At 37.2% G+C, this 24438-nt stretch overlaps 1 protein-coding gene across 1 annotated transcript in view; it reads left to right on the top strand.

Moving 5' to 3' along the window:
• PLPPR4 (phospholipid phosphatase related 4) overlaps positions 1 to 22933 on the top strand; it is a 40380-nt gene extending 17447 nt beyond the window's left edge. Inside the window, exons 2-7 of the mRNA XM_035017956.1 lie at positions 5504 to 5689; positions 12224 to 12353; positions 14497 to 14692; positions 15790 to 15847; positions 16611 to 16784; positions 19829 to 22933. Of these exons, the coding sequence (XP_034873847.1) occupies positions 5504 to 5689; positions 12224 to 12353; positions 14497 to 14692; positions 15790 to 15847; positions 16611 to 16784; positions 19829 to 21154 (2070 nt within the window). The 3' untranslated portion in view covers positions 21155 to 22933. The remainder of the gene's footprint in view (positions 1 to 5503; positions 5690 to 12223; positions 12354 to 14496; positions 14693 to 15789; positions 15848 to 16610; positions 16785 to 19828) is intronic.
• Positions 22934 to 24438: the final 1505 nt, after the last annotated feature.

Here is a 24438-nt window from a genome sequence, read left to right as displayed (position 1 = left end):
GATTTGTTTTTTTTAAATAGGCCTCAAAAAATCAATATTATCTAGCAAATGTAATCTTTTGAATCGCATTTCTTTTGTTTGCCTTGTCCTCTAAAACTGTTGTAATCATCTCTTAAAGATTGCTTCTATTATTTTTACTCACAAGTTCCTTAGCAGATGGTAATTATAAGAATCAATCTCTTTTTTTAAAAAAGAAAAAAAATTTTCCTAATCTTCAGGTAATTTCCCTCCTCTGTATCGTTGCATAAAAATAGCAAGTTCATACTTTTTTCTTGGCTACAAAATAACTAGAGAATAAAATTCCTAATGCCTGCCTATATGGATCTTTTAAAATCTCTTTTAAAATCTCATTTTAAATGCAATCGAAAGATGTCTGTGCGATTTTATTTTGTATATATATCAATTCTATATTTGTACCCAAATTAGTATATACCATCTGTTAAAATTCTTCCATTTGTTGATGAGTATTTCAAAAGATGAAAGATACCTCTGAAGATAAGTGTGTTAGAAGGAAGCATTGTAATTTAATTTATTATGTTATCTGGTAGTAAAATACAATATAGGACAACAATGTATAAAATTACTTTTTCCTCAAATATTATAAATATTTTGTTCAAATCACTATTCCTTTTTTTTTAAGATATTTATTTATTGGGGCGCCTGGGTTACTCAGATGGTTAGGCGTCTGCCTTCGGCTCGGGTCATGATCCTGGGGTCCTGGGATCGAGCCCCACATCGGGCTCCTGGCTCAGCGGGGAGCCTGCTTCTCCCTCTCCCTCTTCCTCTTTCCCTGCTCATGCTTTCTCTCTCTCTCTCTCTCTCTCTCTCTGTATCTCTGTGTCTCAAATGAATAAATAATAAAAAAAATCTTAAAAAAAAGATATTTATTTATTTGTCAGAGAGAGAGCACAAGCAGGGGGAGCAGTGGGAGAGAGAGAAGCAGGCTCCCCGCCGAGCAAGGAGCCGGATTCAGGACTTGATCCCAGGACCCTAGGATCATGACCCGAGCCAAAGGCAGATGCTTAACCGCCTGATCCACCCAGGCATCCCCAAATCACTATTTCTTAAAAACAAACTGAAGTAGAATGCAAAGGATAAAAGATTTTTTAAAAATCCAGAGAAACCAACACCAAAAGGAAGAAAAATATGGCCATTATTTTGAAAACAGATGAGGGTCTTGAACCATGTTTCTATAGAACTGTAAAAGCTATTAATACATGGGTAGAAAACTGGTGTCACTGGGAAAATCTTGAAAGCAGGCTGATGTCTGAAATGATTAAGGTGCATAACATTACTGAAGGAAATTATTTTCACTCAAAAAATTAATTTATTATATTCATATATATGCATATATTTTGGAAGTCACTCTGATGTATAATATTAGTGGAAGTGTAGAAATGAGTAAGATTAGGCCCCCACTTTAAGGAGATTTTCATTTGGGAAGCAGAGCAAAGGCTCCAGCTAACTTATAGCAGATAACTATAATAAAGAACAGCATATAAAAATTTCCTAAAAAGAGGGGCCCAGGGGTGACTCAGTCCGTTAAGCGTCTGCCTTCAGCGCAGGTCATGATCTCAGGGTCCTGGGATTGAGCCCTGCGTCGTTGGGCTCCCTGGTCAGCAGGGAGCTTGCTTCTCCCTCTCCCTCTGCACATCCCCACTTGGTTGTACTCTTATCTTTCTCTCGCTTGCACATGCTCTCTCTCTCAAATAAAATAAAAAAAAAATTCCTAAAAAGAAGTGCTAGGGAATTAAGAGTGAGGAAATTACTCTCAAAAAGGATTACCATATAAATAATTATGAAAAAGGGGACATTTGACAAGTATAGTATTATTAATAGTTACAACAACAACAACAATAATAATAATAATAATAACATTTATAAGCTATTCTTCATTCTAGGTATTGTTGGAAATTACTTGCAATAGTTCATTTAATCCTTTCAACTGCCTGTGATGATAGGTACATACTGTCAATGTACCTATTTCATAGATAAGAAGACAAGATTTAAGGAAAACATTTCCAAGGTCACACTGGTGGTAGTGAGTGGAAGAGCTGATATTAGGACCTCCCTTGAAAACTATATGACCCCACTGGTTGAACTACAGTATGTTGAATTCAGAGTGTCCCTCCCTGTTTACACATACACATGTACCTACATGTAAATACATAGACACACGTACAATATAGGAATAGAACTTTCATTTCACGGCTGCATCTTCACTGGTACAGTTAAGCAGATTCTAAAGTAATCATCCACAAAATTCAATGGCAAATAATGTCTTTACTAAGGAAGATTTGCTTAATTTTCAGATTGGTCATGTTGATTAAATTTTGTTCACCTTTCTGCAGAAGACATCAAACTCACTTTACTGGAGCATTAGTATCTTAAACTGAGATGATCAAATGTCATTTCCGTGGGCATCAAGGGTCTCGGATATGACTCCCATTTACAAAATATCTTTCTAAGACCTAAAATATGAACTAAAGGCATGGGAAAGAGGAAAGAAGATGGGTCATCAAATCTGGTTTAAATGAAATACTTATCAAAAACTAATGATGTAATGTATGGTGATTAACATAACATAATAAAAAAAAGTGAAATACTTAACATTCACATTAATGGAGGGAAAACTTTTACTGACTTTATGGAGACAGTACTTTTACGATAATGTCTGTTTATGCTAAAGTGATACATTATTTTTATCTAAAGGTTTGCAAATAGAAGCCCTTAGTTAAACAGAACTTTAAGCTAAACAGCACCCCCCCCATTAATTGATGCTAGTTGTATTTCCTTACCCTAAAACTCTAATCCTATTTTTGAAGGAAAAAAAAGGCATAGAATAGTGGTTAATAAATAAGACTTTGGAGCTACAATTCATGGGCTCAAAATCTACCTCTGCCACTTACTAGAGGAGACTGGGCTTATCCACCTGCAAAACAAGGATAATAATAGCACCTATGTGCATATCATAATTAAAAGTCTTAAGTTAAATGAGTTAAAAATGAATTAATAAAATTATTTAAGGTTTCTAAGATAGAAAACTGATGGCACATAATAAGGGCTATATGCATTATTTGTTAAATTAAAAGTAAAATATATTTAAGTGGATTTGAGTGAAAAATCTCAAACACGCACATGCAGCATGAAGTGGTGCCTTACTGGTTGAGACCGAAAGCTCCTAGTTGTGTATTACAGGAGAGAGGGGTGGTGGGGAGAAATGATCAGATATTTGGAGTGATCAAATGATCATGGGTTCTAATGAGAGAAATGTGAGTGTTTTGATGTACTTTTTGTTCTATTGAAAAACATCAATCTGAAAAACAGGAGGACAATGCCAGATTAATCTCTATACATAATTAGTTTTTCTAATAAACCTAATTCTCACCTCATTATAAAAAGACCCTTGGGAATAGAAGGTATAATGCTGTTTTGTAAATTTATTTTTTTAACTGAACAACCAGATATCACGGATGGTCAATAATGTCTTCATCAAAAATCTGCTCTGTTTAGTCAACTAAATCTTGTATCCTCTAAAAGTAACAAAGCCTTAAGCTAAACAATTCTTAATATATGTGTGATTTAATCTGAATTTTCAAATTCTGAAAGGTCTACCATCAATGTATATGCAGTATTTTCTCTTAATTTGAGAGTAGGTGTCTCATTATCTTATGATCCTTGCTGGCCAAGCCCATGTCCTGTTCAACCATATTATAGCTAGCATCCACATGGTACCTGACATATTGTAGGTTGAGTGAATAAATAATTGAATCCATAATACAAAGTCTCAAAGGTAAATGTGTAATTTAGGTTTAACCAGACAAACTAAAGGACGTCCAGTGAAATTACAATTTCAGATAAACCGTAAATAATTTTTAGCATAAGTAACCTCCAAATAACTGCATGGGACATACTTATACTAATAATTGCTCATTGCTTACCTGAAATTATAATCTCACTGGGTGACCTGTATTTTCATTGCTAAATCTGATAACTCTAGTCTAGTTATTAACTTACTCAATCAGTCATTTATCAACAAGTATTTATTGCAGTATTAAATTATTAAAAGATGTACTACATGCCCACCATGTGCCAGGAACAATTCTATACCCTGACTCAGCAATAAATAAATATCACTGGCAGACTCTCACTTCATGGAGCATGTATTTCAGTGGGAGACGGAGAAAGGGTGATGAAAAATAAACAGGTGAAGTATTAAACTGACAAGGTAATTTTGGTTAATGATCGATGCCATGAAGAAAATCAAGCAAGATGATAAGGGCTGAGAGGGAAGGATGGATCAAGGGCTACCTTTGTGTGTGTGTGTGTGTGAGGGGAAAAAAAGCCTTTATTGATAAATAGTTTACAATGAACTAAATGGAGTGACGGTTTATTGGGGAATAAAAGCTCAGGCAGGATCTCCATGTCTCCACCCCAGCTCTAGTTTTCAGCCTCTGCCTTCCTACTGGTCAGTTTGGATAATGAGGCATTGGTGGGCATGCCCAGCCTCCTCAAGCCCTTGGGGGCCTCTGTCTTCCTGACCAGGGGTTCACGCACCATCTTAGACTCGCCACCCCTAGGAGGAACAGCGGCCTTGGCTTTGGGCCTCTCCTTGGCCACATGGTCAACAACTTCTTTAGGGCAACTGTCTTCTTTGTTTTGGCTGGAAAAGCAGCACCATTCTTGCCCTTGGGGATCATGGATTTTGAACTCTGACTCCCAGCTTTTGTTTTCCTGTGGGCCTCACCATCTTGTCTAGTCCTTCTGCCTTTGACCTTTGACTTCCCACTAGGCCCGGTGGCACTGGGAAGGGCCCATGTTGCCTTGTCTGGTTGTTGGGAGACCTGATGACAGGAAGTCATCATTAAATGATGAAAAGAAGCCAGTTTATACAAAGAGCCAGAGGAAGAGCACAAAAAGAAGAAGAAACGGCAAATGCAAAGGATACTAAGTAGAAATGAATGTGACTGTTTAGGAAAAGTGTGGAAACCAATTAGATGATAGTGGGAAGGAGGCTGGGGAGTTGTATAAACACTGTACAAGAAGATGTAAGAAACTGAAACAAGAGCCAGTTCATGCAGAAATTTATACTCCATGATGTGACATTTGGATATTATTCAGGTAGAATGGAAAGCACTATAGTGGTTAAGATAGGGAGGGATATGATCAAAAATATTTTCCAAAGACCCCTTGGTTTGCTGGGTGGAAAAAGGATAGGTGGGGTGGGGAGAGAAGACTTGAAAGTACAACACCAGTTAGGAGGTGATCTGAGAGCAAAGGTGAGGGACAAGACATGGGCTCATAGCAGGCTGGTGACAGAGGTAGGTGAATTAGATGTTCTGAAAGCAGAAACCATAGCATTTATGAAAGGTTTTAAGTCTGAGATTGGAAGAGAGTGGTGAGAGAAGGGGAAATAGCCATTTGTTTCCTCTTAAAGACGCACTGGTCCTATGTGTGAGCCGTGCACCATAATGAATTGCTCTTCTATGTCCTTCCTTCTCAGTTGCCTATATTGGCATCATCAGTGGTTAGCCTGTATTTCCTTGAACTCACGGATGTCTTCAAACCTGTGCACTCTGGATTTAGCTGCTATGACCGGAGTCTTAGCATGCCGTATATTGAGCCAACCCAGGAGGCAATTCCATTCCTCATGTTGCTGAGCTTGGCTTTTGCTGGACCTGCAATTACGGTAAGAATTGCCCCCAAATTATGTTTGCCAGTCCCCAAAAAACTAAGAATGACCACAAGTGTGTAACAAATGGGTTAAAAACAAACAAAAAGTGAACTCGACATCTTGGAACAGATCATGTCTTTGAGATATTTTGAAAATGTCATGTGACTTAATAGTTGAAAATTACTGGCATTAAAAGTTAAGATTGTATAATTGCAAAATTGATGGGTCTCTAATGTTCAGTTTTACAAAATCATTCTAAAAAAATGTTTGTAACTGCATAATTCCCCTTGAATAGCTAGTATGATATTTCTGATATACTTCCTAATTAATGTGTTGATATGGTATCTGAAGTCTGGAAAGCTGGAAGGGAAAAACAAATTAATTATATAGCCAAGAACTTTCTTCTCAAAAAGCATGTTGATATCATTTACAGTTTCATTTTGTACTGGATTAGCATTTTTTATTGATTATGAGCACTGAGCACCAACAGTTATAAGGTAAAAAGAGCACAACTCACATTCCTGGCACGTTGGTTCACGCATGCGTGCACACACAAAAATAAAATAGATGCAAAACAGGCATTTGTATTTTTAAATATATACTATAAAGAAATGCCCTAACCTACTGGAGTTGAATTTAAAACATAGTTATTTTTAGTTTGCTAACTTACACATTATGAATAAACACATTTTCATTAATCCATTAATAGTAAGACTGGACAAGCCTTTCCACCATCTCTTCTGCTCCCAGAATCCCACATAAGGGACAAGAAACATATTTCAAGGTTAATAATATTTATTTCTACCAGTAGGAGCTCTTAGTTCGCTTTTATCATGCTCATGAATGTCAGAGGAAGTGGTTATTAAATGAAAAGCTGTATTTGAATGGAGTTTTTACAAGATTCCCTAATGAATCGGCCAATTCTGGTTCAGCACATCAGCAATTTTAGAAAAGTCTATACATAAGCCTTCCAAAGTTTATACTTTTATGTAGCTATGAATTTGTTTTTTCAAAATTTCCCCTGCATTAAATAATTACAGCGTATGTTTACACTCTAAATAAATCATACAAAATATTTTCAGGAGGTAAAATAGAACTTAATATTCCATACAACTTTATCATACTTAAAAGGTCTCAAAATCCTTTGTAAATTAATGAGTTATTTGAACTCCAGTTAACTCCAGGGTGATTGGAACTATTAATGATGTGCTTGGAAATAGCTGAGACTCTAATAAAAGATATTTAAAGTGCAGTGTTGCTCAGAATAACAGCATTTTCCTGTCATTTCTCTAATGACTTATTAAAAAACCCATATCACCAGTCATTTGACAAGAGCAAAAAGAGTGTATGCTTTAAACTGTTACACCAGAAAGCATTTCTCCTAGTTGGGGTGTAACCCCCAAATTGATTGTAATAGAATACTTGAAATAAAATAAATAAAATTCTGTACAAATGTTCATGTTGAACATGTTGTGTTATTTAACACAAGACTATGTTTGATATTTAATCATTTAAATAATTTGTTTTTTATATGTCCAGAAGCCTTTCTTCCCTAGGGTATTTTATTAAGTTGTTAGGAAAGCAAGTCTAATTGTGGCACTTGTTGCTGACACCGTTTACCTCACATCAGTCCCTTTGCTGACACTGTTACACATCCTGGGGACAATGACCTTGGTCTCATCGCTGTGTTCCTGCATCTGTGAATCCTTCATTTCCTTAATAAATTCTCAATATGCCAGTTAGGGATGTTTTCCGGGGCTTCCAGGCCAAAGCTTGCTTTCTTGAGCCTTGAGAAATGACGGGGTAAATCTGCCATGGCTACCTCTCACCAAGTTGGACCTCAGGAGCTCAGTGCCAATTCCTCCTACAAAGGGCCCACGAAATCTCGGGGTCTCCACAGGGCCCCCATAGTGGCTGCATGCCTCTTAATAGAACAAGAGGCAGACTAGGGAAATATTTATATTCTGGGGTCCCTAAGTTCCTCCATATCACTTAGAGCTCCACAATACTCCAGGAAGTCAGTGGTTCTTCTCTTCCACAGTGGGTTCGTAGCTCTGGATAACCAACTCAGTGGTAAAACAAATCTTGATTTTGCTCACATCAAATACTGCTTTCACACCTTTCTCTCCAAACATGTATCATACTTCTTCTAGATTTCTTTCCAATTTCATTTTCTCCTCTATCTTTAAGGACTTCTCCCAAAACATTCATTTTCTCAACATTGGTCTTATGGGGTCTATAGTCTTCTTGTTCCAGATCCATAATTCTGTCTCTAATCTTACTACATAGTTACTACTCTAATCTCCTTCTCCTCTGTTCCTGAAGGTGAAAAATAACAAGTAGACTCTAATTGCCAACTTTCAAGGTTGCTGTTTTCTTTTTATCTATATGGTAGCATAAACCTGTTACAAAATGGGGTGGTGACGGAGGAGGGGAAACAAGAGGAATCCTTCCTTTGGAACGGGTTTTTAAAGCCCAGTTCTGATGGACATTAATGAGGGCACTTGATGTAATGAGCACTGGGTGTTATATGCAACTGACGAATCACTAAATTCTACCCCTGAAACTAATGATATACTGTATGTTAAGTAAATTATATTTAAATAAAAATTTAAAAAAAAAATAAAGGCCACTTCTGTGAGGAGAAGCACTGTATTCACCCACTCCTCTGAGAGAAGAGCAAGTAAAACAAAAGGCCTCATGTCAGCAATATTTTTTAAAAGAATCTTTACATGAACAAAAGAAGATCAACTGATTTTTGATACAGGCCTTTAAATATAAATCATTTAGTGTTTGCTTTTCAGATTTTTTTAAATGCTTTGAGAGACATTTTAAAAATATAACCTGTCTTCATGATGTTGTACCAGAAACTGTAAAAATTCCTTTCAGGTCTGTGAAATACATTTTCTTATGTCTCTGAAATTGCCCTTAAATTGGAAAATTTCATCCTGAATACTCACTTTTCCTTTACTTTAAAGTAATAATGAAACAAGCATTTTGTTCAGTCCTTTGGAGATTGTGTCTCAGGGAAAACAACACAGGATATCATAAATCTTCATGTAATCTATATGAACAGAAATAATGTATACTTTCTCTTTCCTGGAAGTAAACTTCTATTACATTTTATTAAAGAATAAGTATATCTAACTTTATAGGAGGATTCTACTGGAATTTGATTATAGTTCCTAGACAGTAACTTTATCTTTATGACAATCAAAATATACAACATTAAATGTATTAGGGTTTCCAAAAGACATTCACTGCAAATTTAAACACTGAAGATACTATGATAAATATTATACTTTTTGTCATTCTCTTTTGCTGTTTTCAAAACAAACACTTTTTTTAAGATTTTATTTATTTATTTGAAAGAGTGAGAGAGAGAGCAAAAGAGAGCATGAGCTGAGGGGAGGGGCAGAGGAGGGGAGGGGTAGACTCCCACTGATCAGGGAGCCCGATGCAGAGCTCCATTCTAGGACTCCAGGATCATGACTTGAGCCATCCAGGCGCCCCAACAAAGACTTTTTGATTGTGACTTCTCCCTGTGGTGGCTATTCCTAGGGCAGTGCCCACATGATTAATAAAAAGAAATATATTTGTCACTGTGTCTCCCCTGAACCCGAGCCACTTCAGAATCTCTTCCAAAAACCTGCCCATGATATTCAACAAGCAAAAAAAAAAAAAAAATTCTTTTTTGGCCTGTATACAGATTAAACAGAATATTGTGAAAAGATCCTTTTCAGAAATTGTTTTCTATTTACAAATGACAAAAGCAACAAATAATTTTATTGTCAAAGCCTAAACTCTGAAACCGTATTTTAGCACACCCAGCATGCCATTCAGAATGAGGAAACGAGCAGGCGCATTTAGAAATACATCAGGAAACATCTCCCCTCCCCCTGAGGAGAATTCCATCTTTGGACAAAATTGAAGCACTTTGAAAATTCATGCAGTGACATGTAGATCAAGGTTAAATGAATAGAAGTGTGAGGAGAAAATTGATGTGTTTCTTAGAGAGGACAGTTGGGTGATGTCAAAATAATGACAAGAAACCTCTATCTATAATCAAGCCAAATAGTATTAAAGCACTCTCTTGACATATGAGTTTTGAGCATATTAAAAAACTAAAATAAAACTCCTGAAATCTCAAGGTCATTTGAGATCATGACTATTGTGTTGTATGATAAGACACATTTCCCTAATGGCACTACACAAATAAATTCTTATATAATTTAGCATTCATGGACAAAATGTGAATCATTACATATATAATTGAAAAGAGGAGAAAAAATTATTCACAGAATTATTTTTGAGGAAGTGAGGATGAAATCAATATCTTTAACCATACAACAGTGCATTTCAAGGATGAGTGGTTAATTTTCTTGAAATGATGAATTTGAGATAACCATTATCTTATTCTATGTGGGTGGTATATCATGTCACATCTATCTATGCAGAATATAGGACCTATTGTGTTTCTGTGTCTAACTTAAAGTGATAATGTAGGATGATATTTTTCAAGAAGTATAAATAATTAACTCACTGTTCAATGATTTGGAAAAAAAAACCACTTTTTGATGATTTCTATACAATTGATCTTCAGGATATTTATCATATATGCCACATGATTTTCACACATGTGTGGTTATTGGTAGAATTCCATTAAGAAAATTATTTTTTATACAAATTAAGATTCTTTATAATTATACACATACCATAATACCTACAGAATTAAATATAGCAGATTGAACACTCAAAACAGAAGGTCGTAGGCTTACTGTCATTAGTTTAAAAAAAAAAAACTATAATTTTAAATACTTCATAAAACAAATGCTAAGCTAGTGAGAAGTGGGAAGTTTCCCTTGGGAAATTTGTTTGAGCCCCTTATCATGACTATGACCTTTAAAGTGGCATCATCACTTATATCTAAGAGACTGCCAGTATCTCCTGTAATTTGACTCTTCTCAGCTCCACACATTTCTAGAAGTCAATGTCGCATTTCACAATAATCTCTTACATGATAATCTTAAATATTTGAATTTTTTTTACATAAATAAAACTCATAATTTCAAATCCTGCTTCTCTTGTACAGCATAACTAACGGCCTGAAAGCCCAGGGTAATTAGCCAATAAGCATCCCACAGTGAAGGTAACAAATGCAAATCCCACAATGCCAACCATTGTGCTAGACAGTGAGAATAAAAGGTAAATAAGAAATGGCTCTTCCCTCAGGGGGTTATAGTCTAGTGAGAGACAAACAAATGAACAATTGAGGTGTCTTTTAACCAAGCTATGCTAAAAAGGAAGGATGAGGTGCTAAGGAAGCCACAAAGAAGGAGACATAATTCAATTTAGGGTGATGTAGGGTGTTTCAAAGAAAACTTCTTGAAGGAAATGATGCCTAAATGTATTGGGTCCATTTCTTGATGTCCTATGTCTTAGAATCCTACAGCAAATACACATTTCTTTATCTTAACGTCTTCATCTAACATGTTAATCCTTCTGATACTACAGTATGGCTCTCTGTCCATTGTAAAGCCTTTTTTTTTTTTTTTTTTGAGAGAGAGAGAGAAAGCGCGGGGTGAGGAGGGTCAGAGAGAGAGGGAGAATCTTAAGAGAGAAACTCCATGCCTAGCGCAGAGCCCCACGTGGAGCCCAGTCTCACGATCCTGAAATCATGACCTGAGCCAAAATCAAGAGTCAGACACTCAACCGAATGAGCCACCTAGACCCCTGTAAACACACTTTCTAATCTTATACCTAAGAAACAGTACCCAGCATTCTTCAACAAAATCGCTACCATCCACATGTGGCTCTTTCCGTGTTAAGTCTAAATTGATTTAAATTTTAAATACTTAATTAAATACAGTGAAATGAAATAAAAAATTCAGCTCCTCAGTTGTAGTAGCTAAACTTCAAGGCTCAATAGCCACATGTGGGTAGTGGTGACCCTATTGGGCAGGATGGGAAATATTTTTATCATCATAGAAATTTTTATTGGACAGCTTGGCTTTAGATCACACCTTTCTAACCTCAGGCATACTCTCCATGGATTGAACCTTCTGTTCAATTCCGAATTGGTTTATTGGGATAATATGCTAGTAAAATTTTCTAATCCTAGCTCTGGTGCTTTCTTTATTCCTCCCCAACCCCCCAGCCATCTTGTTTTTGTGCTTTAAGAGATGAAATGCCAAGACTCTAAGACTTAGGGCAGAATCAGTCACCGCGCAATTAATCAATAAGGCATCATCCCCGGATGTTGTTGAGCAAAGGTCCAAAGACTGAGTGCTGCAACAGCAAGAAAATGCCAGGACAATATCACACCCTTGACCAGTACATAGGCACACAGAAGATTCAACAAGTGCTCTCCACAGTGCCCTGATTGCTTCTTCTCACTGCTCCCTCAACTACTCAAAAGAAATTGCTCACATCTCTAACGCTTTTAGAAAAATATATCTTTACCTTGTTGAACTGATGATGTGTTAAGAGATAACTTAGAATTCATTTGTACCCATCGAGTCCATTCTGAACAGCATCCTGTCTTTGCAGATTATGGTAGGGGAAGGAATTCTCTACTGTTGCCTGTCCAAAAGAAGAAATGGGGTTGGACTGGAGCCCAACATTAATGCCGGAGGCTGCAATTTCAACTCCTTCCTTAGAAGAGCCGTCAGATTCGTTGGTGGGTGTGGGGAACCACAAAGAAAGGAAAATTTTTTTTTCAAAATAGAAATGTTATATTTAATTACAGATATTAAGTCTTTAAAGCTATAATTTAGATGTATAATTTTGGGTACATGATGAGTTTTACATTATACAAAAAAAACTATTAAAACACTAAGACTGGAGCTTTGTATCTGTAATGTGTTATTTACAGTTATAGTCCTTGTTTTGAGAGCTAACATGCCATGCATTTCAGTATATTTTTGTCTTAGCTGTGGTGGAAGCATAAATTTACTTTAAAATGGTTTCTCCGGATGTGTGTTCATTTTTTAAAATGGAGAATAAATGTCAGCAGGCCATTATGAATGGATAACTCTTCAGAAATTAGTTTAGCCACATCAATGATTCCATTTCAGTTCTCCTGGAGTGTTTTCATCCAGAAGTTACTGCACATGGAAATGTCACCACAGAGAACTGAATCATGGCTTTTTCCTTGGTTCTATCCTCTAACTTTACCTCCTATTTTTTATCTAAACCCTCATCTCTTCTTATTAGCCTGGGACCATCTTAATGTTTGAGTCACAGGCCTCTTCGTTTTTTTAACCGAGTTGAGAAGTCAAAACACAGTATACCACACCAGTATGAATGTTTTACATTCATTCCCAGTAAATCAGTAAAATTACTTCACCGGTAACCTCTCAGCTCAAAAGAATAGGTAATTTTATCTAATATCTAGACAATAATTAAATACAACCTTCTCTCCCACTAGAGGAAAAGTCTGGTCTAAATCATGCCCTAGACTCTGCTCCACTAATCAAGGTACTTGGAGATAGTAAGCCAAGAATAGGCCCCTTAGTGGGGTCACAAATTGAAGCAAAGAAAGAAATCTTCAGGACATATAACAGATCTGAGAGAAAAATTTCGCTAATGTAACAAATGCTTTGGACAAAGGGGCATATAACCTCTGTGAAAAGCTTTGTGCCTGTGAGAATGGTCCATCCTACCCTAGCAACCCCATCCTCTGAGGGACTGGAGATTCTCATTTTCCAAAGATAAAAATGGATGGGCTTCCCCACTGAAGCATACTCTTCTCCAAGACCTTGCATGCTGCTAGGAATTAGAATGTAGAAAGAAAGGTCCTATGTCTTAAATCCCAGGTGATCAGGTGGAGAAGGAATTGGGAGAATCGTTGCTAGGTGGGGATAAGCAGAAAAGGAAAGTGGAAAACAGGGTAACAGGCAGGCAGGCGACCACGGTCTGGAGGAATTTATTGAAGAATTATCCAGCTGCCTCTTGTATTGATTTCTATGAGCACATCATGAATCAAAATCCAGACTATCAAGTCAGAGTGAATCCAGGGTGTCGAGACAATGTAGAGGAAGCTGGCGAGTTCAGATCATGTGTATGTGAGCAGAGCTAGATTCCCACGCAAGGGACTTGGAGCAGGAATGGAGTTCGAGTGAACAAGTCTGAATCAGAGTTTGTGAGTTTCTGGTTTGAGGCTGGCCCCAGAAGACAAAAGAAAGAATTTGGACAGGGAAATACAAGAACATCATCTCTGAATTCCAAATATGCAGGAAGTCTCCCACAGCCCTGTACCCAAGATAAGATTATTATTTCCTTGACAGGGCCCGCCTGCCTTCTTCTCTGTTTTAAATAGCATTCCCTGTATGACTACAGCTTGTGGGGAGTTGGAACCAGTTCTGTAAAGCTTGGCAACTGTGGCTAGAGTTAAGGAGTACTGGGGAGAGGGAGCCCTGGAAGCTCAAACATGCTAAGCACTTTTTAAATTATTTTGAATTTTGCTTCATTCTGCATATTTAATCCTCCTCAAATCACACAGTTGGTCATCTTCACATGTCTCAGGTGTCTGACAAGTGACCTATGGTAATAATATTAAGAATGGGTCCTATTTAACCAAACTGACAAAAAATACCCCAAATGACTACCTTGGATATACTCGTTGCCCTTATTTTGGAATTAAGTATCTGGTTTAAAGGTTTAGGAATTTTCTATCCTTATTTTCTCTAAATAAACTCAGAGAAAACGATCACGACAGATTTGCAGGTCATCACATTAATGTGTAATAAACATGGTTTATGATGGCACAATGTCGACATTAAGAACTAACTTGATAACAATTTCTTTCCCTTTGCGTATAGGTGTTCATGTGTTTGGACTGTGCTCCACAGCTCTCATTACAGATATCATACAGCTCTCCACAGGGTATCAGGCACCATACTTTCTGACCGTGTGCAAGCCAAACTACACCTCTCTGAATGTGTCTTGCAAAGAAAATTCCTACATTGTAGAAGATATTTGCTCAGGATCTGACCTTACGGTTATCAACAGTGGCAGGTCAGAAATTGAGATTTTAAACCTTCCCATGTCAGTGTTTTCATTGTTCATGAATAGCATGGGGTATCATTTTAGACATACATTTTTTGGTCATAGTGATTTTGGTTTTATTTTTCTTTTCTTTATTTTCAATTCAGTGATTTCTTTAGTGGTTACACCATAGAAACTCTTTGGTGGCTTATTCCAAATCCTTCTGTCTCACAAATTTCAGCCGCACATTCTTGCCACTAATCTTCATATCACCAAATCCTATTCATGTTTTGCGATCTACCTTAGACCTCATTATGGTTTTAGGTTATCACAATTGGTTCAATTTAGGAAGTTTATAAATAATCATGAATTACAGTCAATATGTGTCCTGTATTGCTTAAGTGGAAGATTAAATATTTATATTTGCATCTCCATTGTATGTTGTATTTTAAAAAAATCATGTGAATCTTGTTTTTGGTAGAGTTTTATACGTGCATCTTCTTTGTATAAACCCAGTAGATCAGTATAGCTTCTAACCTTGCATTCTAGAAAATAAAAGACAGAAAAACTCAAGAAAATTCAGTTTTTTTCAATCAATAAAGTAAAAATGAAATTTTTTGGCAAGAGATAATGTTTTGGAAATTCAAAAGAAATAAATTATAAAGGACAAAGGGCAGTAAGTGATTGCTATAAGAATTGCATTTATCATTCAGTGAATTCTCAAGATCAGTTTAAGAGTTGAAAATACGTTAATAAGTGCCCTTGAAGAAGCAGAACCTGACTTTGACTTTAAGCTGACATAATTTGAATACCAAAGAACAATTATAATGTTTTCCAATCCACTTCTATTTTCAACCATCATTCCAATGGTGTAACAAAGTGATCCCCTCCAAAGCCAGCACTTTCTATTGGAAAGCTCATTACTACTATTCTTTAATTCTAATAGTGATTAGCAGTATTTATTTTATCACTCAGATCTTTCCCCAGAAAACTAAAGAGAAATTAAAGTTATCACTTATTGCCTCGAGGCTTTTAAGTTGAACATTTTAACCACCCAGCGTTCTTGAGATGATTGTTAGCAGTGGATCTGAAATAAAAGGCATCATTTGACTGTCTTCTTTTGGCAGGAAATCATTTCCTTCTCAACATGCGACCCTGGCTGCCTTCGCGGCTGTGTACGTTTCGGTAAGTCTCTGACTCTTTTTCATCAGTCTGTGTCCTAGAAAATATCAGGACAAACAAGTGTCGTCTCCAAGTGACTAATTAGATGATATAGCCGTGTAATAACAGAACAGTGAACTTGAGCACAGCAGTCCTTCAACACAATTGCATCAAAAGCAGAAATTCGATCATACTATACACAACAGTACAGTAAAAGAAATTTTCTACACAGTCAGAATATTTATTCAGCCTGGTATCCCTTCAGTGTAATATATCTCATGGCAAGGTCTTGTGAACTATGTGAATGTTATAAATTCTCAAACTGAAAGAATTGTGCTAAGCACACACATACACACACACACATATGTGCTTTACTTTCAGTATTTATGTAACAGTGAGTTCAAAGTCAGTGTAAACTTGGTAAGTGACATACAGTGACTCCTCATAGTATCTGATTAATATAGTAGTCTATCAGGTCTTATGCGAGAAAAGCTGACAGCAATTATGTGACAAGTAACATGGAAACTGAATAGTTATCTGGCTAATTCTACTGCTTCAATTTATCTTTCAAGATTTCATGTAATTAAATGAGATCTTTTTTTTATTTGATGAGTTTTGCTATGGACTTCTTTTTCAGGTATAGAATATAGCCATAGCAGGGGGAATGGAGCATTAAAGTTGATGTCAAGTGTACGAATTAGACTTTGAGTCTAACTTTTTATATGATTATAATTTAATAGTAAAATGACCTTTCTAACGTACTTACCAGATTGCTTTCACTTTTCAGATGTACTTCAATTCCACATTAACAGATTCCTCTAAGCTTCTCAAACCTCTCTTGGTCTTCACCTTTATCATCTGTGGGATCATCTGTGGGCTCACACGGATAACTCAGTATAAGAACCACCCAGTTGATGTCTACTGTGGCTTTTTAATAGGAGGAGGAATTGCTCTGTACTTGGTAAATAATTTACTATTCTCATTTGATAAACCACAGTTTAAATGGAAAACATGCATAGAACATTTTTGCACTGTAATAATTTACTTGCAATGTAGCTTATATTTGTGAGAAAATCTCTGAGTGCATCTCCATCCTAAGCCAAAACACATTTCCCACTTTTAGCAAAATAATATTTTAAACCCTTACCATGGACCAGCAACTGCAACTTTAAGATTATTGCATTTTATCCTCATACACACACACACACACACACACACACACACCAGAAAGAGTCAGGGACTATTTTTGCTAGTATAATTTTACAGATGAGGAAAGTGAGTATTAGTGAAAGTAAGGTTCATGACAGTAAAGGTTTGGTGGAAGTTTATAGAATATGCCCAAAAACACAAATGTAGCACCTGGATATATTAGCACCAACTAATACTGAATTCTTTAACAGTACTTATTTTCAAGCCCAGTCTTCCTTCAGTGAAAATATTCTCAGCAGAAGGAAATTGAGATTGTCCATTTCATGCATTCATTCATTCACTCATTCAATATCTGATCTGTGCCAGGTACTAGACTGAGCATCCATACAGTGAGAAATAAGACCCAGCCTTAAAGAGTTTTCAGTGTAAAGACTAATAAGAATATAGATAGTTGCAGGATGTTAAATGGTATATTAGGGTGTGAACAAAATGCTTTGGGAATAGCACACTGAAGAAGGAATTTAGACAAGCCTTCACAGAAGTGATGTGGTTATTAAGAAATAAGAAATTTTTTTCTTAGGGTAAGGAAAGGAGGAAGGACATCCAAGCAAAGGAATCGCACAGGCACAAAAATGGATGTATGAAAGAGCAAGTATAAGTGGAAGGTGAGGGAACAGAAGGAATGAGAGATAACAGCCAGGTTTCTAGCTTGGAAGACGGGGCAGATGGTGACTTCATTAGCAGACCAGGAACATGATGGAGGAAGCAAGTTGGTGGAGGAAAAGGGTTTGATGAGCTCAATTTAAGGATCAATAGGCAGTTGAAGAGTTGTATCTGGAGCTCAAAAGGGCAATCTGTAGTGGAGAAATAGACTTGGAAGTCATGGACAGTATTGGTGGAAGTACCATTATGGTTACAGAGGTATATGAAATTGCCAGGTCATAAGAATGAAAGGAACCCAGGCCACACCCACATACCAGCAGCATGCAGAGAAACAGGCAGTCACCAAGGAAACTGAGAGAAACTGACAGAGAAATGAAAATCATCTATCACAGCAATTCAATCATGGGATCTTGATGCCCTTGTTTGTGGAAGGTGTTACAAGACAATGATGACAAAAAGTTGTAAAAGCCCTGAAGCAAGCGATGATTTATTTTTCACTTTTATAAACTAGCATGGTCAGGACTGTCACTTTAAATCTCCTGTTTACACGCGTGCTTTCTTCAGTGGAGGAGAAAGTGATCAAAGTACAGTTAGCAGGCCAGGAACTGGGCATAAGCTTGGGTTTCCCATGAGAGTGTTGACTGTCAATGTGTCTTACAGAATAGGCAAGGAAGACTGAGAACTGCCTCTCTCAAATTCATGCATTGCCTTTGTGTGGGTGTGATTTCATGGTGTCCTGGAATTAGCCTGGGCTCCATAGTCCGAAGGATTTGGGCTTGAATCTCAAGTATCTTACATTTGGCCAAGTTACATAATCTCTCAGAAGCCTGTTTCTTCACTTATTACATGAGAATAATAACTGGCTATTTCATATCACACCAAGGATGAAGCAACTATATTTATTGAGCACAGTGTTGGGCACTGCATGTTGAACAATATGGCAGAGTTTACTTACAGTCTAATGGACGATTTTCCCAAACTTACACCTTTAAATACAATCATTAATAGAGCATTAGGTAGGGACTGCTCATCCTGAGAACTCTGGCAGTGAGAGCAGAGATAGATACATTTAGAAGAAAATTTGAACCAAGAATTAAAATAGAGAAGCAGAAGCTGGACTTATTTCATTTCTGTTTGCACTCTATGCCTGAAATTGGAAATTCATCAGTTCTAAGCCAATGCTATTGTAAATTGTTAAGCACTCTATAAAATGTTAAATCCATGGGATTCTTTTGGTTTGATTTGAAAAGTGGCTACCATCTATGGAAATTAGCTCCCAAATAGGTATCTGTTGCTTTCTCTTATCTCTAAACTAAGCATCTCAGAAGATGAAAATCCAACAGGGATTTGGTCATCCATGTGTAAAAATTGTAAAAATTCTGAATCCAAACTTTACCTTATCCAAATTTTTATCCCCCAAATCTAAAATAACAAAAACTTGGTAGGTTGAGTATAAAGACAAGATTAAATAAAATTTAGCTCAAATTTAGTGTACTAGCACTGAATTGATCAAATATTACTTCCAAACTTAAGACCAAGTTAAAGGAAAGAATGTGGGTGCTCCAAACTAGTGATGATGGGCAACCTCTCTTTTGAGAATTCTCTGTACAATGCTGAACACACAGGGCTGTGCTCGATCTGAGGTGTAACAACATTTTGTCTCTGACCTCACTGCAAAACCTGATAGCATGCTTTATGAATGATTCATTGTTTTATATTTTTCACACCTCCCCTGCTTTCCATCAGAAGGTGTGATTAAAAATGGAAGGTAAAATAAATCAGTTAAGCTATTCAAGGTGTCATTCAACAAGAGGTTCCTAAATCCAGGAAAATGAATTGCTTTGAAAAGCAGAAGAATGACCTTATTTCTCTCATTGTCTGTCTTTTCTTCTCAAAACATACAGAGGATAAGATTCACAAAAACACTCAGTAGGATGGAGAAAGGAGAGAAAATCCAACGAATAAAAAATGACGGGCTCCTGATTTCTGAACAGATAGTTCAGTGATTTATGATATAACTCATAAATGATTTCCTGAGTAATTATAGTTTGGGTTTTTTATTATTTGTGTTAGTCAATGGTGTATAGAGAGCACATACCTTATTTATTATATGCTTCAGTGGGTCCTCTAGGACAAATTCTTAGTAACGGTGTCTTCTAGTGCGTGCTGTTCATTGTTTCTCTTCAATACTAGGGCCTATATGCTGTGGGGAATTTCCTGCCTAGCGAAGAGAGTATGTTTCAGCACAGAGATGCCCTCAGATCTCTGACAGACCTCAACCAAGACCCCAGCCGAGTTTTAGCCGCTAAAAATGGCAGCAGCAGCGATGGAATTGCTCACACAGAAGGCATCCTCAACCGAAACCACAGAGATGCTAGCTCGTTGACAAACCTCAAAAGGGCAAATGCCGACGTAGAAATCATCACTCCACGGAGCCCCATGGGGAAGGAGAACATGGTTACCTTTAGCAATACCCTGCCTAGAGCCAACACCCCATCTGTAGAAGACCCTGTCAGAAGAAATGCCTCCATTCATGCCTCTATGGATTCTGCTCGATCAAAGCAGCTTCTCACCCAGTGGAAGAATAAGAATGAAAGTCGGAAGTTGTCCCTGCAAGTTATAGAGACTGAGCCTGGACAGTCACCACCTAGATCCATAGAAATGAGGTCAAGTTCAGAGCCCTCCAGGGTGGGGGTGAATGGAGACCACCATGCTCCCAGCAATCAGTACCTCAAGGTCCAGCCTGGCACTGTTCCCGGGTGTAACAATAGCATGCCTGGGGGACCCAGAGTGTCCATTCAGTCACGCCCTGGATCCTCACAGTTAGTGCACATCCCTGAGGAGACCCAGGAAAACATAAGCACCTCCCCCAAAAGCAGCTCTGCTCGAGCCAAGTGGTTGAAAGCTGCCGAGAAGACTGTGGCCTGTAATAGAAGCAACAGTCAGCCCCGAATCATGCAAGTAATCGCTATGTCCAAGCAGCAGGGCGTCCTCCAAAGCAGCCCCAAGAACACCGAAGGCAGCACGGTCTCCTGCACTGGCTCCATCCGCTACAAAACCTTGACAGACCACGAACCCAGTGGGATCGTAAGGGTTGAGGCTCACCCAGAGAACAACAGGCCCATCATTCAGATCCCGTCCACGGAGGGTGAAGGTAGTGGCTCCTGGAAATGGAAAGCCCCTGAAAAGGGCAGCCTTCGCCAAACTTATGAGCTCAATGATCTCAACAGGGACTCAGAAAGCTGTGAGTCCCTGAAAGACAGTTTTGGCTCTGGAGACCGCAAGAGAAGCAACATAGATAACAATGAGCATCACCACCATGGCATCACCACCATCCGGGTCACCCCAGTAGAGGGCAGCGAAATTGGTTCAGAGACGCTGTCCATTTCTTCCTCCCGCGACTCTACCCTGCGGAGAAAGGGCAACATCATCTTAATCCCTGAAAGAAGTAACAGCCCTGAGAACACTAGAAATATCTTCTACAAGGGAACCTCCCCAACGCGGGCTTACAAAGATTGAGTGATGGAATTCAGTCACTTGAGCGAACCCCAAAAGACCACGTGTTGATTCTATCTGTGCTCTGTTCCAGCGGATTGAGAAGCCTTCTCATCAAACTGGGTCATCTACCATCAGCCCGGAGCTCAATGACTCTTGAGAACTACTACACTCAAGCTTGTAGATTTCACATCAAGGGGAGGGAAAAGCACAATGAAAGAACCTAAGTAATGTGATAATGTGAAGAATCGTAAGACCTATCTTCAAACTCAAAAGGTTTGCAGAAGGCAGTATCAGAAGAAAGCGGTTTCCTTCTGTGTATACTATTTTACTTCCTGAATGTGCCAACTTTAGGGATTTTTCTTTATAATTAGCTGTGGGAATCCAGAACCCATGTTTCCCTACAGCAGAGGCCATGCAGTATTATATATTCATTTTGCAGAATCTGCACCTAAAGCTCAGTAAGGGTGGTGCTGATTATTATAGTACATATACCATGTAAACTCTCAAATTCTATTTAGCTGTGAAATAGTGGTGTGCAATTCCTTGTCAAAGAAATGCTACTGTATTAAGAAGATGCTGGCTGCTTTGTGTTAGAATAGGACACCCCGCAGCTTCTCTGTAGTGGCTCTGTCACAGTCAAAAAAACACGAAAAGGTTTTGTGCATTTCTTCAAAATTATGCTTTCTTCGACAACAAAAATTGTGTAGGAATATTTTCAGTGAGAGGGAGTAACTAGTACTTTTCTACATAGGTTTTTTTTTTTTTTTTTTTTTGCTGCTTACTTTTTAAGTATAGGTACTACTACTGATTCTGTTTTTTAGTGAGTAAATTTGCATAATTTTAAAAATACATCTTTTTAGAGTCTTTTGAAATTGTTGTGATCATATTTTGCATTTTATGGCTCCTCCTTTATTTATGAATTAAAATATTTTTTTGATGTTATGGATATGTTTTTCTATTTTTAAAGCAAGAATAACAGTTGACATTCCTTGAGCAAAATATATCGCTGTGAATTTATAAACAACTAATCTGAACCAACACTTGACATTGTGGGTTACATTGCCAGCAATATTGGTTGAGTCTATCCTTGGATGTCTCCAACCAGCTGGCTTTGGTTGCTATCTTAACAAGTAATCCAAAAACTTCATTTTGTTCCAGATTATTAATTTTTGATATCCTAACAACCAGTAAATTAGAGCAACAGGAGTTGGGTTTTACCTTCTTCCCTCAGATATTTTGTTAACTGGACATCAACAGGAAGAATCTGGGAAAAAATGCAAATTGATAAGTGAAAATATCTCACAGTGTAAATTAAGAATGTATTTCTTCAAAAACTCTAAATAGGCACCATTTTGTGCTTAATATGCAAACAACAGTTTTGCTACCTATCCTGAATAAAGCCTTCAGCCTAAATCAAAGGAAACCAATACTATCAATGAGAAGAAGATAAAACCAGAACATTTGGAGGTGTTTTTCAACTTAAAAATTTAAGTTTGGAGAAATAACTTGGTTCTTAGAACTTAGTATCAAACCTTTTTTACACCATTTCTCAAAGAATTCTAATATACACTCAATGATTGCCAAGGGGATGGAAGGTAACAACAAAGCTGGTTGATCTGATCGGTTTTGTTTTCCATGAGAACAGAGGGAGTTGTTTAGAGATAAAGACTATCATATCATTATCAACTTCTACAGGAAAAGGGCAAAGCTTTCTAGAGTCACCAACCTCCTCAAAGCATAAAAGCATTAGGGATTTAGCTGAAACCAGCAGAATTGAAAACTCTGGCAATAAAATATGATTCAACTACATCCCTTCTGGCAACTTCCTTCTCAGAGAGGGGAGTGGGAGTAAAACATTGCCTTCCCCACTTCTCGCCTCTACCACCGTCACCACCCTCCTCCTGGCTTCTGCCATCTCATAGCGAGAAAGGTGGACTGGTTTTAGTACTCTGAAGAAAAAAAAAAGCTGCAGCATTTCAGGTGCAGTAAGATGTTTCCTAATCTTTCCTATTTCTTAACAAAAGATTTTAAAGTACTTCTCTAGTCATTGAGGGTTTTTTTTTTTCTTTACATAAATATTGATATATTCTTTTTCTACTCAAAGTGCCAAAGGCTACAGTTTTTAATGACTGAACCAATTGTACCACATTGTTAAGGAAATATAATGACAGTCGCTAGAACTCAGACCTCTGCATGTATATTTGATAATACATCTTTTGTAAAAAAAAAAATTCCAAAAAAATGTTTGTTTACATTCCACTGGTACCTTAATTTAAAATAAATGAGACTAACAGGTGGTATCTCTTCTTAGTGTTCTATTTATCTGATTTGCTAATGAGAGCACTTCTTCCTTTGTTAGGCTGTGCTTTACTGAGAAAACCAAGTATTGAATAAAGAGAGTAATTATCTTTTTAAAGTAAATAAAATTATGAAAATATATATAATATATATAAAGTATTGTGTTTAATAAAATGTTATGCAATGTTTTCCAAACTGATAAAGTTTGTAAAGTGCTATAATGTATTTTGTTAAGTACAGATTAAAGCTATTGTGTGAGTATATTGTGCTAACATCATAGAAATAAAGATTAGATTTCTTCATCAAAAGTGGAACATCTTGGTTTTTTACTTCAGAGTACGAATGGATAATAACTTGGCTTATAGGAAAACAGCTGAAGAAACAAGAAGGAATCAGAGCTGATTATATTCATAACTGTTTAGAAGAAAGAGTGTTGCACTCACAAAGAAAAGTTTGTCAAACCATGTCATAATGTTCCCACATCACTTAGAATTTTGATTTTATGCTTATCACAGGAGCTCTTTTAGATTTACTTAGACATAGATTTCTCATGTATCAATGTTATAAAGTGTAAAAATGAAAATATGTCAGGTCCAATAGCTCTGAATCCATTTTTGACTAAGAGTAGTTGATGGGCCTCTTTTCCGCAATATTATTGCCCTCTGTGGCAGCTTGTCTTTAAAAGAATGCTCTACTATTAACTCCAGGATTGTTTTCCAAGCCATTAGCATCTGTTATATGAATTTTGCGGCTGATACTCTGTATGTCTCACTAGAAGGTACTAACACAAGTTTTTAGACCTCGACCAGGAATTATGCTTTACTCTAACGATCCTGAAGTGGCGCACTTACTGAAACATGAAGTTACAGTTATCCAGTCATGCCATCAAGTTCATGCATACCAGGCAACTATATCAAGATTGCCACCTGGCCAAAAACCACGGTACAATGCTACTCATTATAGAAAACACATTGATTTTAGAGATGTTAACATATGAATAACGATAT

Source organism: Mirounga leonina, unplaced genomic scaffold (genome assembly GCF_011800145.1).
Source record: "Mirounga leonina isolate KUSES-001 unplaced genomic scaffold, KU_Mleo_1.0 Mir_173, whole genome shotgun sequence".
NCBI lineage: Eukaryota > Metazoa > Chordata > Mammalia > Carnivora > Phocidae > Mirounga > Mirounga leonina.
The sequence above is the reverse complement of the archived record's forward strand: the minus strand, read 5'-3'. Positions and strand labels throughout refer to the sequence as shown.